This window comes from Orycteropus afer, unplaced genomic scaffold, assembly GCF_000298275.1.
Source record: "Orycteropus afer afer isolate SDZICR_OR568_19922 unplaced genomic scaffold, OryAfe1.0 scaffold00370, whole genome shotgun sequence".
Taxonomy (NCBI): domain Eukaryota; kingdom Metazoa; phylum Chordata; class Mammalia; order Tubulidentata; family Orycteropodidae; genus Orycteropus; species Orycteropus afer.
The window spans coordinates 1,675,920-1,689,621 of record NW_006921957.1 but is presented as its reverse complement, the minus strand read 5'-3'; the positions used below and the strand labels follow the sequence as shown (position 1 = coordinate 1,689,621).

The following is a 13,702-nucleotide window of genomic DNA, read 5'->3' as shown; positions in this document are numbered from 1 at the left end:
AGGTGTTACCCACCTGCCCCTGCCACACCCTGGCCAGGGCGGCTGCTGTCACCTTGGCCACTATTGCTAGTGTGGCCACTTGTGCTCGTGTCCCCAGTGTTTACAGGTCCTTCGGATGCCAAGATGGCAGTGGGGGTGGGGGGATGACCAGAAGGGTGCTGGGGAGCCCAAAGCACTTTGGAGGGGTCTCAGGCCAGGTTCCCAGAGGCCCCGCACACTCTACCCTGAGCTGAGGTTCTGGTGGGCCCCCCAACTACCCCTCTCCGTGGGCCTCCAGTCTTCTGACCAGTATTCCTGCCCTCAGAGCCAACCTGAGCCTCTGCCCAGGCAAATTTGGATCTTTCTGAAGGGAATGGGTGAGGGGCTGGGGGCTGTGCAGTGTTACTTGTCAGGCTGTGCCGCCCAGGCCTGTTTGTCTGTGTACTTATTTTTGTCAACATTGTATTATCTGTGGTTTGCCACCCCTTGACCCCAGCCCAGGGCCCAATCTGTCTTCCAGGCCTGCCTGCACCTCACTTGGCTGCTCCAGTCTCTGCCTCTCATTCCAGCCCTGGCTGTCAGGCCCAGCCAATAGAGGCCTGAGACCCAGCAGCCTGCCCAAAGCACTTGTTTCTGGGGACCAGGGTGGGGGGCTGCCCAGCAGGAAGCTTGAGCCCAGAGCCCTAGGGAAGGGGACCCTGCACGACCCTCCTTGCCGTCCCTCTCCCAGTCTAAAGGCCCGGTCTTCTCAAACTGTGCTGCCCTGTTCACGTGCCAAATGGCCCCAGCCCGCGTGTCCCAACCCCCTTCATGGAGCCAGAGCTCCTTCCTCTGTGTCTGTTTGTCCTTCCTCTGTGTTCTGTGCAGTGACAGTCCTGGCCAAGCCGCCTCTAATCCTCTGTAGCAATAACGGTGCGCTGCCCACCCCTGCCCATCCGTGCACCACTAGGATTTTAAAGTCCATAGATTTTAATGAAATTTCTATTCCTGTCTCCAAGCTGCTGCTGTGCTTTATCTGGACCCCCCAGGGGGATAAGAGTCAGGGCTGGGATGGGACCTGACAGGCCTTTGTCAGGGGCTGAGGGGAGAAAGGCCAAAGGTTTTGATGTTTGGGACAGACTTCCTGCCCCTCAGCCCCAGATACCAGGGTCCTGGTGAAGAGGTGGGCGAAGGCCAAGCAGACAGATAAGACAGCCTTAGGGTCATAGCAAGGGTACTTCCAAGACGAGATCTGCTGGCGACTGACAGGTGGCAGAAGCAGATGGGGCAGGCTCCAGCAGAAGCCTACTTTGTGACTAGCCATTTAAGTGGGGCCTGGGGCAGTGTACTGGACATTGCATTGGGAGCTGGCCTTTCCCTGGGGCTATATTGGAGCTGCCGTCCCCAACGGCAGGTGGCGGCCAGGCCTCGAGGGTGGGGGGAGCACTCTGAAGGAGGTGTAGGCAGGTGGCACTGGACAGACCCAGCCAAAACTCCAGCAGCTCCACTGGGGCAAGGAAAGGGTCTGGGACCCTGAATGGAGGACTTCATCATCGGTGCACCCAGAGGGAGGGGCTGGCCCAACGGCCACTGTCTGGATAAGGAAGAGTAGCTGTAAGGGGCTGGTGGCCCAATCCTCCATCCAGCTCATGTGCCTGGTTACCACATGCTTTGATTTACCTGTGGCTGGGGGAGACAGAAGAGGACCCTAGAGGGGCCTGCAGGTCCCGTTCCATGACCTTCTTCTGTTCCTGTAGCTCTATGGGGAGAGGCACATCTGAGATGCTAGTGCCCAGCTCTCCTAGGGTATGTACAGATGTGGTACAGAGATGCTCAGGGACCTCACCTGCCAGGGTAGGCTCCAAGGCTACCTCAGGGGGCTGGGAAGCCTGCATGTACTCCTCTTCTAGGCAGCCCTGAAGGCAGAACTGGGTCAGTGCCCCAGCCTAAAGTAGGGAAGGCCCAAAACACAGAAGGGCAACCCTGGGGAAGTGCCCTCATCCCAACCACCATGAGGGCAGCCATCTGTGGGGAATGCCAGGTACACTGAAAAGCTGAGCTTGGTGAGGCTGGGACTAAAGCTATACCCAGACTCAGCTAAGAGAAGGAAGCAAGAGCTGGGGCAAATGTAGAAGGTTAACCTAAAACTGCAGACCCTGGACTTAGAGACTCAATCAGAATCCTGGGCTTCTAAGATAAACACACGCACAAGAAGCATGCACACATGAGAAAAAGACACAGGACTCAACATAACTTATGTGCACATACATAAACAGACACATATGCACATGCATCTTATAACACCCAGGTGAGAAGTGTGTTTCTATGCTCAGCAGAATGGTCCTGGGGAAAAGGCCAGGCTGCAACTTGCCTGCAGGATGGGGATCTCCCTCTCCAAGGTGCGACACTCGTCCTTCAGGAGGCCCCTGAGGCATGAGGAAGTGGGGCAGCCAGCCACGGGGTGGTGTCTCAGCTGAGCAGAGCAGCCTTCCTTGCTCCCATAACCCCTACCTTTAGCCTCATAAGGACCTCCCCCAGCTCCTCCTCTCTCAGCCAACATGGCCCTCTGCTGCCTGGGTGCTGCCTAGCCATCTGGCCCCCACCAGCCTCCTCCTGTGCAGATGTATCCTCTCCTTGTCCACCTCACACCCCCCAGTCTGGCAGGCCCCATCCTTTCTACACTATTGCACTGAGCCTTGGATGCTTCCCGCTTCCTTTCTCCCCACACATCATAGCCCTTCCTCCCCAGATTAAAACCCTCTGTGACTTCCTACTGTATCAGAATAAAAATGCTAGGACTATGGCCCCTGATGGCATCTGTAGCTGGCTACTTCCTGGTACCAACCTCACTGACTAGCTCCACAGCTATGCTCTTTCCACCTCTTGGCCTTACCTGATTCCCACCAGGGATGCTTCCTCCCTTCTCTCATGGTCCAAGTGCTTCAAGAGTCACCCCCAGTTCCATCCTCCCTGTCTTTACCCATATAAACACACACTCAGGGGTCCCTGGGCCTCACCGCAGGTGCCCAGCAACCTGGTCGATGTCAGATACATTCAGTTGGTCCCTGATGACACTGAGGTTCCTGTAACTGCTGCTGACAAATAAAATCAACATCATCCTCCCCATTTGGCCTTCAACCCACATCTTCAGGACACAACAGCCACTTCCCCTAGACAATTGTGTGTCTTTTCTTAAAAAAGCAACATAAGTTCTTGGACCTAGGTTTGAAAGTGGGCACTGCTATCCTTCACTGTGTATGAATTGTGCAAAATTATTTATCCTTTCTGAGCTGTGGTTTCGTCTTCTGCAAAATGAGGCTATCACCCACCTGGTAGGTAGGGGTGTGTGAGGATTAGAAATAAGAAGTTGCCACCACCTACTTCTTACTGATACAAGTTCCCATTCATTTCTCGCATTCAGTTCCCCGGCTGTAAACATCATTTGCCACCTTCTCCCCTCAGTTCTCCCTGCCACTTCCACCCAGTCTTGCTCCTGCTCTCCAGGCCTTAGGAACAACTGCCCTCCAGACAGGCCTCTTTTCCTCCTACCCGTGTTTACATACTGTGGTCCTTTTTCCTTCAAAGATCTTTTCTTTCATACTCCAAGACCCAGATCAAACCAGTTACTCTCTCCAGAAGCCCTGCCTGTCCCCAGGCTATGCAGCTGTCTCTTTTGGGTTTCTGCAGTTCTCAGATGCTGACCTCTACCAGTTGTTGTTGTTGTTATTTGCCGTCCAGTCGGCCCTGACTCATAGCGACCCCTCCTTGGGTTTCCAAGGCAGTATCACTACGGAAGTAGGATTGCCCAACCTTCCTTCCGAGGAGTGGCTGGTGGGTGTTGAACCACCAGCCTTCTGGTTAGCAGTCAAGTGCTTTAGGCACTATGCTACCAGAGGGGCCTGTAAAAGTGTCTAGCCCCACCCTGGAAGCTCCTCCATGGAGTGAGGTGGGAATCACCAGTTGGGAGGGCCCTCTGTCAAGCAGGAACAGATCCCTCCTCTCATACCACCATTTTACCTGGGTTCACCAGCTCTCATTCCAAGTATCTCCTGCTCTGGTAAATCACTTCTGGGCTCCTCCAAGGCAAAGTGCACGACCCTGGGGCTATACTGGGCCCAAGCCTGGACCTGGTCCCTGCAGAGGGTGGACATGAAGGAGGCGGAGGTCCTCCTTCCTGAAGACCACAGGAAAAGGCCACCCTGACTCTTTGTCAGAGGCAAGGGGCCCAGCCTGAAGTCTGAGGCTCTCACCTGCCCTCGCAGATGGCCTTGTGGCGGAGACCTTGGAGTAGCTGCCTGAGTTCCTGGCGCATGAGGTCCTTTAGAAGGGGCGGTGGTGCCAGCAGGGAGCAAGGGTAGGAGGTAGGGCAGGAGCCAGAGGCTTGGGAGGATCTAGCCTCTTGGAGCAGTTCCCGCAGCATTGTTACCTGCAAGAAGAGCTGGGACACCTTGTGCCTGTGGAAGGAGGTGACTGGCGAGGGCGTGGGTGAGGGGTGTCAAACGGCAGTGGGGAAAAGGGCCCAGTGACAAGGTCTCAAGAGTTACAGGGCAGGGCCAGAGACTGGAAAAGGTGGAGAAGACACCCAGGTCTTGGGGCACATCTGGGAGGTGGTCCATTTCCTACTCCCCACCTCCGCCCGCAGTTCCAGGCTTAGATCCACCGCCTCTTCCCCCAGGATCCTCTTTACTTCAGGCCGCTCCGGGAGCGGAACATACTCCTCCACCAGCTGCCACAGTGACAGGAAATCCTGGAGCATGACCTGCCAGCGCCACCGCGCCCTGACACGCGGACCCAAGCTTGGACCTACGCGACAGCAGGTCTGAGCGCTGGGCTGCTGAGGAAGACGCCGGTCGCACAGGGCTCGGGCCACTCCCCACTCAAACTCCGCCCAGACCTCACAGGCCACGCCCTCACCGCGAGAACTCGCCAGCCCTTGTCAAACACCGCCCTTGTTCTGCTAAGTCCCAGGGCTGGAATTACCGGGTCTAGAGGCTCCAGTCTTGCTTCCTCCGGACTCTCGGGAAGCTGATTATCCCCTGGTCCAGTGCAGGGAGAGCCTGGGCCTTAGCCCCGCCCCTTCCGTATGGCTGTCACCGGGGAAACTGTGCCGCAACCTTAGGCCCCGCCCCCTAGGCCCCGCCCATGTCCATTCCCGGCTGATTTAAGGGCTTGCCGAAAGCCAGGACCCTCCGCTGGTGTGGGTGGTACCAGGGATTCCCCAGGAGAGTCTAAACCATCCCCAAGGGCCTTACCCCGAGCACCTCTCGGCTCTGCCGCGCAACGGGCTTCCCGGGAAAGGGCTTACGGGGCGGATGGAAACCGGGAAATGAGTTCACTGGGATTAAGAATTCGTTGCCTTGACCGCCCGGAAGCAGCGGCTGTGTAAACCTTCTCACCATAGCCCATGTAAGCCTAGAGTTGTGGAGCCTGGAACGACGTGGGGCACCTGGGCAGGGTCTGCAGGTTGTATCAGGGGACTCTCCCTCACAATAACATACCCAGGGTAAATGGGTTCAGAGACCCAGACCCCCAGCTTGAAACAGACAAGAGGGCTGCTCCATTCACGTTTTTTACTAAAGCACCCACACAAGTTTCTGTGCAATGTACAAACACGAGCCGGCCCAGGGGCTACTGCCTCCACTGAGAACACGGAGGAGGAATCAGACTGACTGATCCAAGCCCCACCCACCTCCTCATGCAAAGCCCGACCCCAATATGCCAGGCAGCCACACGGCACCCCTCTGGTCCCCTCCTGAGGCTGTTCCTCAGTAGGGGCGCACCAAAGTTTGCCCCCTACAATGTTGAATGAAAAAGGTTTCCCCTCCCCTGGGAGCATGGGGGATCCCCAGGTTTGAGGTTTTCCCCTGGAAGAGACACTGCCACTTAGTCAAACCTCCCACCCTTCCAGGCCCTAGGGGACTCAAGGGGGGGAGGAAACTGAGGCACAGAGAGGTGGAGTGACCTAGCCTAGGCCACTCAAGGAGGCAGTGCAGGGGCTGGCCCAACCCTGACAATGAGAGGGCCTGGGCTGGGAGGGAGGGGCAGGAGAGAGGGTTGACTCCAGAGAGGGCCACACTTCAGGGCCAGCCCAGGTTGGAAGTCCCCCAAAGTGGGTTCTGAAACTTCCAGGTGCAGCTGGGCGGCCTGGTGAAGCCCTTCAGAAATCAGGGCCCACAGTCTCAGTCCTGGGGCCTGCCCCAGCTACCCTCTCAGCCACCAGCCAGGCTGTAGGTCAGTTCTCTGACAGGCAGTCCTTGATATCGGGAGCCCCTGCCATTGGTATCAGCCCCGAGGAGGCCATGATGGGGGCCGCCCAATGTCCACTGTAATGTTGGTGAAGAGCGGTTGCCGAGACACCTCCAAGACCTGGTACCGCACTGATCCAATTCCATCCCGCTTCATGGTCAGCTTTGTGTTTTGAATCTTGGTAAACCTAGACAGGGTAGAAACAGACCGAGTCAGGGCTAGTGTTGGGGACCCAGCTAACAACTGAAACTTTCAGGCCAAGGCTCAAGTCATTCTAGGGCTGACTTGGTTTTCCTTGCCACACCCTCCTCCTTTCACTTGCCTGGGGCCCTTTGCTCTTGCCTCTGCCCTCAAAATGGAGATCTTACCCCCTTCAGTCATTACCTCCAACAAATAGAATTGTCACCCTCACAAATTTCTCAGCCCAGATCTTCCTTCTAAGCCTTAGGCCCAGACCTAGGGCATCCCACAGGCACCCCAAATGCAACATGTCCTATGCTGGATGTATCATCTATACTCCCCAAACCCATCCTATCTTCTCGGTTCCTCACCCCTGTCACTCCTTCACCATCTGTTTACTACTGCTCATTCCTCATAAGGCAGAATCTGCTTTCAGCACCAGAGAAACAGTCATGGACAGACTGTGAAGTCCTTCCTCTCATGGAAAATCTACTTCACTAGGGGAGAGTGGTAACAAACAAGGAAACCCTGGGTGCTAAGCATTATGCACATGCAGAGACAAATGGGAGATATGATTAAGATTCCCAAGATGGCTGCTTTGGAAGAGCATGTGATATCAAGCTTGCAGCCAGGGGAAGAGATTCTAGGCAGAGCACATTCAAAGACCCTAAATGAGGAATAAGATTTTGCACAGCTGAGGGGCTAAGTGTGGTTAGAGTTTAATGGACCAATGGGCAAACCAGAACAAGATGAGTGTGGAGATTAGAGCCTATATGGGCAGGGCTCTGTGAGTCACAGTAAGCAGCTCATACTATATTCTGTCAGTGAGAAGATGAGACAGGGATTTTTAACCTAGTTGGAAGCAAGGGCTGGAGGACATGGAGTACAGAGGGCAAGAGGGAAGCTGGGACACTAGTTAGAGGCCATCGCAGTAACAGTCCAGGCAAGATCACAGACGTCAGGCTAGTATAGGGGAAGAGCAGTGGGTGTGCTCAAATGTTTTGGGGGTGGCGCCAACAGGACTCGCTGAAGAACTAGACATGTAAGATGAGGGAAAGAAGAATCCAGGAGAATTTCTAGATCTGGGGCAAAAGGAAAGCACCTAGGTAGTTGGAACCATCATCCACAGAACTCCTCAAGCAAGAAATTGAAGGCTACCTTACCATTTCCATGCCCAAGGCAGACATCACTAATTGATGACAGCATGCAGACACATGCTATTCCTGGAACAGAACCAAGACTCCATTCCCACCCTCATCTGAACTGTTTGGATCACCTCCATCCTTCGGCATTCAGCTCGGATGCCTCCCTTGAGCCATCCCAATACTGTGCACCCTCCTTCGGATGTCCTGAAGCCCCTCTCCTCCCAGTCTTGTCATCCCTTCCCTGGTCACCATGGTTTTCATTGAAACTGTTTTCTTCAACTCCCTGAATTTCCCTGTGCCTCACGCTTCTGGCAAATATTAACCCTACATCAGTGCTGCAATCCAAGCCCCTACTCCTATATCCTAGGTGAGAGCAGAGAAACCTTACTGTTCAAGCTGAGGGCACAACAGCCTCCCAGGTCCATACCCAGCATGCCCCTAGCACCCCGTCCATTTCCCTTCAGGCCTAGTTTGCTTCCTCTCCTGCTCTACCAGCAGCTAGGCCGGACCTTCACTTTCCTCAAGTTCAGAGAGCAATACTTCTAAACACAAATCTGACCCTGTCCCTTCCCTACATAAAGCCCTTCCATGACTTCCCATTATGCCTGGGACAAAAGTCAAACTTGCATCCTGGGATTCAAGACCCCTAACATTCAACCCTGACTCCTTCTCCTATTACTGCTAGACGTTTACTGTTAGAGATCTTGAAACCAAACAGTTTAAGATTCTTGGCATATAAGATTCATATCCACACTCCTATTTTTACTATGTTGTTGTTGTTGTTGTTATATGCCGTCGAGTCGGCCCCAACTCATAGCGACCTCTCCTTGGGTTTCCGAGGCAGTATCACTACAGAAGGATTGCCCAACCTTTCTTCCGAGGAGTGGCTGGTGGGTTTGAACCGCCAGCCTTCTGGTTAGCAATCAAGTGCCTTAGCCACTATGCTACCAGAGCTCCCTATACTATTCCTTTTATCCAAGCTGGTCTCTTCCATAAGCATTGTGCACAAGGTAGGTGTATGACAAATACTGGTTGAATGAATGACTCTTTTCAAACTCCAGTTACCGTCAACTCCTCCAGGAAGCCCCCCCCGCCCCCCACTCCTTCTTTCACCAAACAGCAACCTGCCCTGGTGACCTTGTGTTGTAACTGTGGCTCTCCCTCCCTTGAACGAACATCTTGAGGGATAGCAGGAACTAGGTATGACTTCTCCAGGCCCCTCTCTTTCCCACAAAGCTTGGCACTTGACAGGCACAGAACAGCATCAGGAAGCCCTTGTCTACATTTCACACACCTTGCTGGGACTTCTGCCAGCCAAGGACCAGACACCAAATGCTACCTCCTCAGTGATAGAACTGCCTCCTCCAATCACAGGGTGATCAATGTCTTTCCACTCCCTGCCCCACACTGCTTGGGCAAGCTTTGTTGGTGTCTCTAGGTCCAGGAGGTGTGCCCCATGCCCACTCTCTCTCTTCCTAGCTGCTCTGGGAGGGCACTATAAGCAGGTTCACACAAGGTGCACAAGTGAGGTCTGTGAGGCCACTGATGGGGATGCAATCTTCTCAGTGACAACTTGAGCCCTGCCTTTAAATTTTAGTTACCTCAGGAAATGAGAGGCAGGAGATATCTGGGGCTCAAACTGAGCTGGGGGTCCTCTTTGGGAACAGGGATCATGAGTGTCAGGTATTACTTCTAGGAGTCAAAGGTCAGAGGCCTTGGGGTCACATTTAGGGATCAGGATCGCCTCTCAGGTATCAATGGCATTGGAGGTCAGGGATGCTAAGAGGTCATCTCCAGGGGGTCAGGGATTAGGGGTACTTGGGTCAAGAGTTGGAGATACTGGGAGGTCACCTCTAGGAGGTAAGGGGATAGGAGCACTTGGGGTCAGGGGACTGGGGGGGGTCACCTCTGAGGGTTGGGCTCGTTATGCTTGTCCCGATCGTGCTTGATCATGCGGTAGCGGCCTATTCGGATGTCTGGGCGCGAGATCTTCATCCCAGTCAGGGAGATCCTGGGGATGGGGACAGATGGACTGGAACAGGCACGAGGAAGGGCAAGGAGCCCCACCCAGTCTTACCCCTTCACACACCCCATCTATTCCACCCCCTCCCTACTCACCGGTTGAAGATGTCGTCATCCTCACCACCCCAGCCCCAGTACTCGTTGGGGAAGCCATTGATTCTCAGAAACTGGGCTTTACTCAGGCCTGACACACCTCCAAAGTAGCCAGCATAGGGCAGCCTATGGCATGAAAGGCAGGCATCAGGTGAGGGTCCCCAGGGCATTCTAAGAGGACCAGAGATGGCGTGAGTGGAGAATGTATAAAAGGGAATGCCAGGAAGGATCTGGCTCAGCCAGAGGGTCTGGGCCAGGGAGCAAAGAGGGACCCTGGGGCTGGGAATGAAGGTCTGGGTGTGGTGAGGGTAGTTGGGGCAGTGGAGGTGGGGAGGTCCGGGTCCAGTTAAGAACAGAGCCTTTACCGGAAGCCAAATTTGTCCATGGCAATGGCGAAGTGGCGAGGCTGGTCACCACAGCGGTACAGGTTGCGGTCGTCCATGGGGACCAGGTCCACGTCACTGAAGATGAAGCAGTCATAAGAGGCATCTTCCTTCAGTGCCTCTAGGAAGCCCACATTGAGTAGCTTGGCCCGGTTGAAGGTGTCCTCACCATGCTGGGGTGGGGAGAGGGGACAGGTCAGCTCTGGTCTCTAAAGGGGGCCTGTGACCACCCTCCATATTAAGTCCCGAGGTCCTAACCCCTCCCTCTCTATCTGCATGGCACCCCTGGACTCTCAGGATCAAGTCCAGCTCTTTACCTTGGACCTGGCCTTCATCATCTACTTTAGCCTCCCCTTGTGGCCACTGCCCTGAAGCCCTAAGTGCCAGCCACAGTACATTCTTCAGCAGCCTCAGAACACAACACATCCTTTCTTGTCTCCAGGCCTTGGTGACAGCAATTCTTGCTGCCTGGAATGCTTGTTAAACTCATGTCTGGAAGGGCTTCCCTCAACTAACTGGACCTCATAGACATATACAGAACACAACACCCAAAAGCAGCACAGTACACATTCTTCTCCAATGGACATGGATCATTCTCAGGACAGACCATATTTTAGGCCATAAACAAACCTCGGTAAGTTCACAAACATCGGAACAATGCAAAGTATCTTCTCTGACCATAAAGCTATAAAACCAGACACCATTAACAGAAAGAATAAAGAAAAAAATAAATATATGGAAACTGAATAACATCTTACTTAAAAACTATTGGATAACAGAAGAAATTAAAAATGAAATTTAAGAATTCTTAGAATCGAATGAGAATTAAAACATAACAAACCAAAATCCTTGGGACACAGCAAAAGCAGTGCTCAGAGGAAAATTTATAACAATAAATGCACATATCAAAAAAAGAAGCTTACCACTACAACTCAAATACACACAAAAGGAGTAGCAAAAGAAGTCCAAAGTCAACAGGAGAAAGGAAATACACCACTGGCTAAACTGACAAAGGGAAAAAATGGGAAGATGCAAATAACCAAAATAAGAAATAGTATGTGTGACATTACAACAGAACCAACTGAGATAAAAAGGAGCATAACAGAGTATTACGAAAAATTGTAGTCCAACAAATTTGAAAACCTAGAAGAAATGGACAAATTTCTAGAAACATACTACCCACACTAACACAAATAGAGGTAAAAAATTTTAATTAAAGAAGAAATTGAAGATGTTGTGAAAAACAAAGAAAAACACACAACCAACCAAAAAAAAAAAAACCCTGGCCCAGAGAGGTTCACTGGAATATTCTACCAAACACTCAGAGAAGACATGACACCAATTCTACTCAAACTATTCCAGAACACAGAAAAGGAAGGAGTACACCCTAATTCATTCTATGAAGTTAGTATAACACTGATACCCAAGCCAGGCAAAGACATCACTCAAAAAGAAAATTACAGATCATGATCTTTCATGGACATAGACACAAAAATTCTCAACACAATTTTACCTCATAGAATTCAACAACATATCAAAATATATATATATATATATATACATCATGATCAAGTGGATTCATATACCAGGGATGTACCCATGGTTTAACATTAGAAAATCAATCAGTATAATTCATCACATAAATAAAACAAAAGAATCACATCATCCTCTCTATTGACACAGAAAAGGAACTTGATAAAATCCAACATCCTTTCCTGATAAAAACTCTCATCAAAGTAAGAAGGGAAATTTCTCAACATACTTAAGGGCTTATATGCAAAACCAACAGACAACATTATTCTCAACAGAGAAAGACTGAGACCATTTACCATGAGAGCGGGCATGAGACAAGGATGCCCTTTATCACCACTCTTATTCAATACTGTAGTAGAAATTCTAGCTAGTGCAATAAGGTAAGAAAGGAAAATAAAGCATATCCAAATTAGAAAAGAGGAAGTAAAACTATCCTTATTTGCAGATGCCAAAATCCTATACATAGAAAATCCCATAGACTCTGCAAGAAAGTGACTGGAACTAACAGAAGGATCAGCAAAGTGGCAGGGTAAAAGATCAATACACAAAAATTAGTTGGGTTCCTCTACACTAACAAGGAGTATTCTGAAAAGGAATCAAGAGATCTACATCGATGGAAAAATACTCCACGCTCACGGACTGGAAGACTTAACATTGTGAAAGTGTCAATACTACCAAAAGTGATCTATAGATAAAATGCAGTCCCAATCCAACTCCCAACAACATTCTTTAATGAAATGGAAAAACTACTCTCCAACTTAGGGAAAGGAAGGAGGTCCGAGATAGCTAAAGGAATATTGAAGAACAATAATGCAGGAGACCTCACAATTCCCAATCTCAAAACTTAATATATAGCCATGGTAATCAAAACAGCCTGATACTGGTTCAATGACAGACACACAGACTAATGAAACAGAATTGAGAACTGAGAAGTAAATCCATCCATCTACAGACAGCTATCTTCGACAAATGGTCAAAGTCCATTCAGTGGAGAAGAAAGAGACTATTTCGCTTTGGTATTGGCAATACTGAATATGCAGAAAAATGAATCAGGATCTATATTTCATACCATGCACAAAGACTAACTTAAAATGGATCAAAGACCTAAATGTAAAACCTAAAACTATAAAGTTCCTGGAAGATAACATAGGATCAAAAGTACCAAAAACCAAACCAAACTCATTGCTGCTGAGTCGGCTCTGACTCATAGCAACCCCTCCTTGGGTTTGAACCGCCAGCCTTCTTGTTAGCAGTCAAATGCCTTAGGCACTATGCTACCAGAGCTCCTCATTAGCCACTGTTGTTGTTATTTGCCGTCGAGTCGGCCCCGACTCATAACGACCCCTCCTTGGGTTTCCGAGGCAGTATCACTACGGAAGTAGGATTGCCCAACCTTCCTTCCGAGGAGTGGCTGATGGGTTTGAACCGCATTAGCCATTAGAGAGATGCAAATCAAAACTACAGTGAGATAACATCTCACTCCTGCAAAAATGACAGTGATCAAACCAAACAGAAAACAACAGGTGCTAGTGGGGGTATAGGAGGAGTGGAACTCTTATACATTACAGGTGGAATTGTAAAAAAATACAACAACTATGGTAAACAGTATGGTGCATCCTCAAAAAACTAGAATTAGAAATACCTTACAATCCAGTAACCCCACTACTAGGCATATATCCTAGAACTATAAGAACAGTGCCTTGAATAGACATATGCACACTTACGTTCACAGCAGTATTATTTACAACAGCAAAAAGATGGAAACATCCTAAGTCCCCATCATTGGATGAATGGATGAACAAATTGTGGTACATATATACCTAAGGCACTTGACTGCTAACCAGAAGGCTGGCGGTTCAAACCCACCAGCACTCCTCGGAAGGAAGATGGGGCAATCTACTTCCATAGTGATACTGCCTTGGAAACCCAAGGAGGGGTTGCTATGAGTCAGGTCCGACTTGATGGCACATAACAACAACATATACCATGGAATACTATGCAACTATAATGAATAACGGGGAGCTCTGGTGGCATAGTGTCTAAGGCATTTGACTGCTAACCAGAAGGCTGGAAGTTCAAACCCACCAGCTACTCCTCGGAAGGTTGGGCAATCTACTTCCGTAGTGATACCGCCTCGGAAAC

The 13,702-nt window shown here is 50.8% G+C and overlaps 2 protein-coding genes across 2 annotated transcripts in view; both read right to left on the bottom strand.

Annotated features, from left to right (window-relative positions):
- Positions 1-1,263: 1,263 nt before the first annotated feature.
- CCDC24 (coiled-coil domain containing 24) lies at positions 1,264-4,714 on the bottom strand. The gene is made up of 8 exons (XM_007953106.1): positions 4,589-4,714; positions 4,209-4,384; positions 3,976-4,092; positions 2,976-3,053; positions 2,330-2,384; positions 1,805-1,874; positions 1,639-1,717; positions 1,264-1,465 (listed from the first exon to the last, which is right to left on the bottom strand). The coding sequence occupies exons 1-8, from the start codon at positions 4,712-4,714 to the stop codon at positions 1,264-1,266; spliced, it is 903 nt and encodes a 300-aa protein (XP_007951297.1).
- Positions 4,715-6,240: 1,526 nt separating this feature from the next.
- Positions 6,241-13,702, bottom strand: part of B4GALT2 (beta-1,4-galactosyltransferase 2) — a 16,694-nt gene continuing 9,232 nt past the window's right edge. The window contains exons 3-6 of the mRNA XM_007953070.2: positions 10,010-10,200; positions 9,648-9,770; positions 9,436-9,540; positions 6,241-6,391 (exon numbers count right to left, since the gene is read on the bottom strand). Coding sequence (XP_007951261.1) covers positions 6,241-6,391; positions 9,436-9,540; positions 9,648-9,770; positions 10,010-10,200 — 570 coding nt within the window. The remainder of the gene's footprint in view (positions 6,392-9,435; positions 9,541-9,647; positions 9,771-10,009; positions 10,201-13,702) is intronic.

Excerpts from the sequence above, each read along its gene's own strand:
- CCDC24 (XM_007953106.1), bottom strand. The coding sequence starts at position 4,714 with ATGCTCCAGGATTTCCTGTCACTGTGGCAGCTGGTGGAGGAGTATGTT. Across the intron at positions 3,054-3,975 it reads ATGAGAGCTGGTGAACCCAG|CAGCAGTTACAGGAACCTCA; the intron begins GTAAAATGGTGG and ends TTTATTTGTCAG. Across the intron at positions 1,718-1,804 it reads CTTGGAGCCTACCCTGGCAG|AGCTACAGGAACAGAAGAAG; the intron begins GTGAGGTCCCTG and ends CTCTCCCCATAG.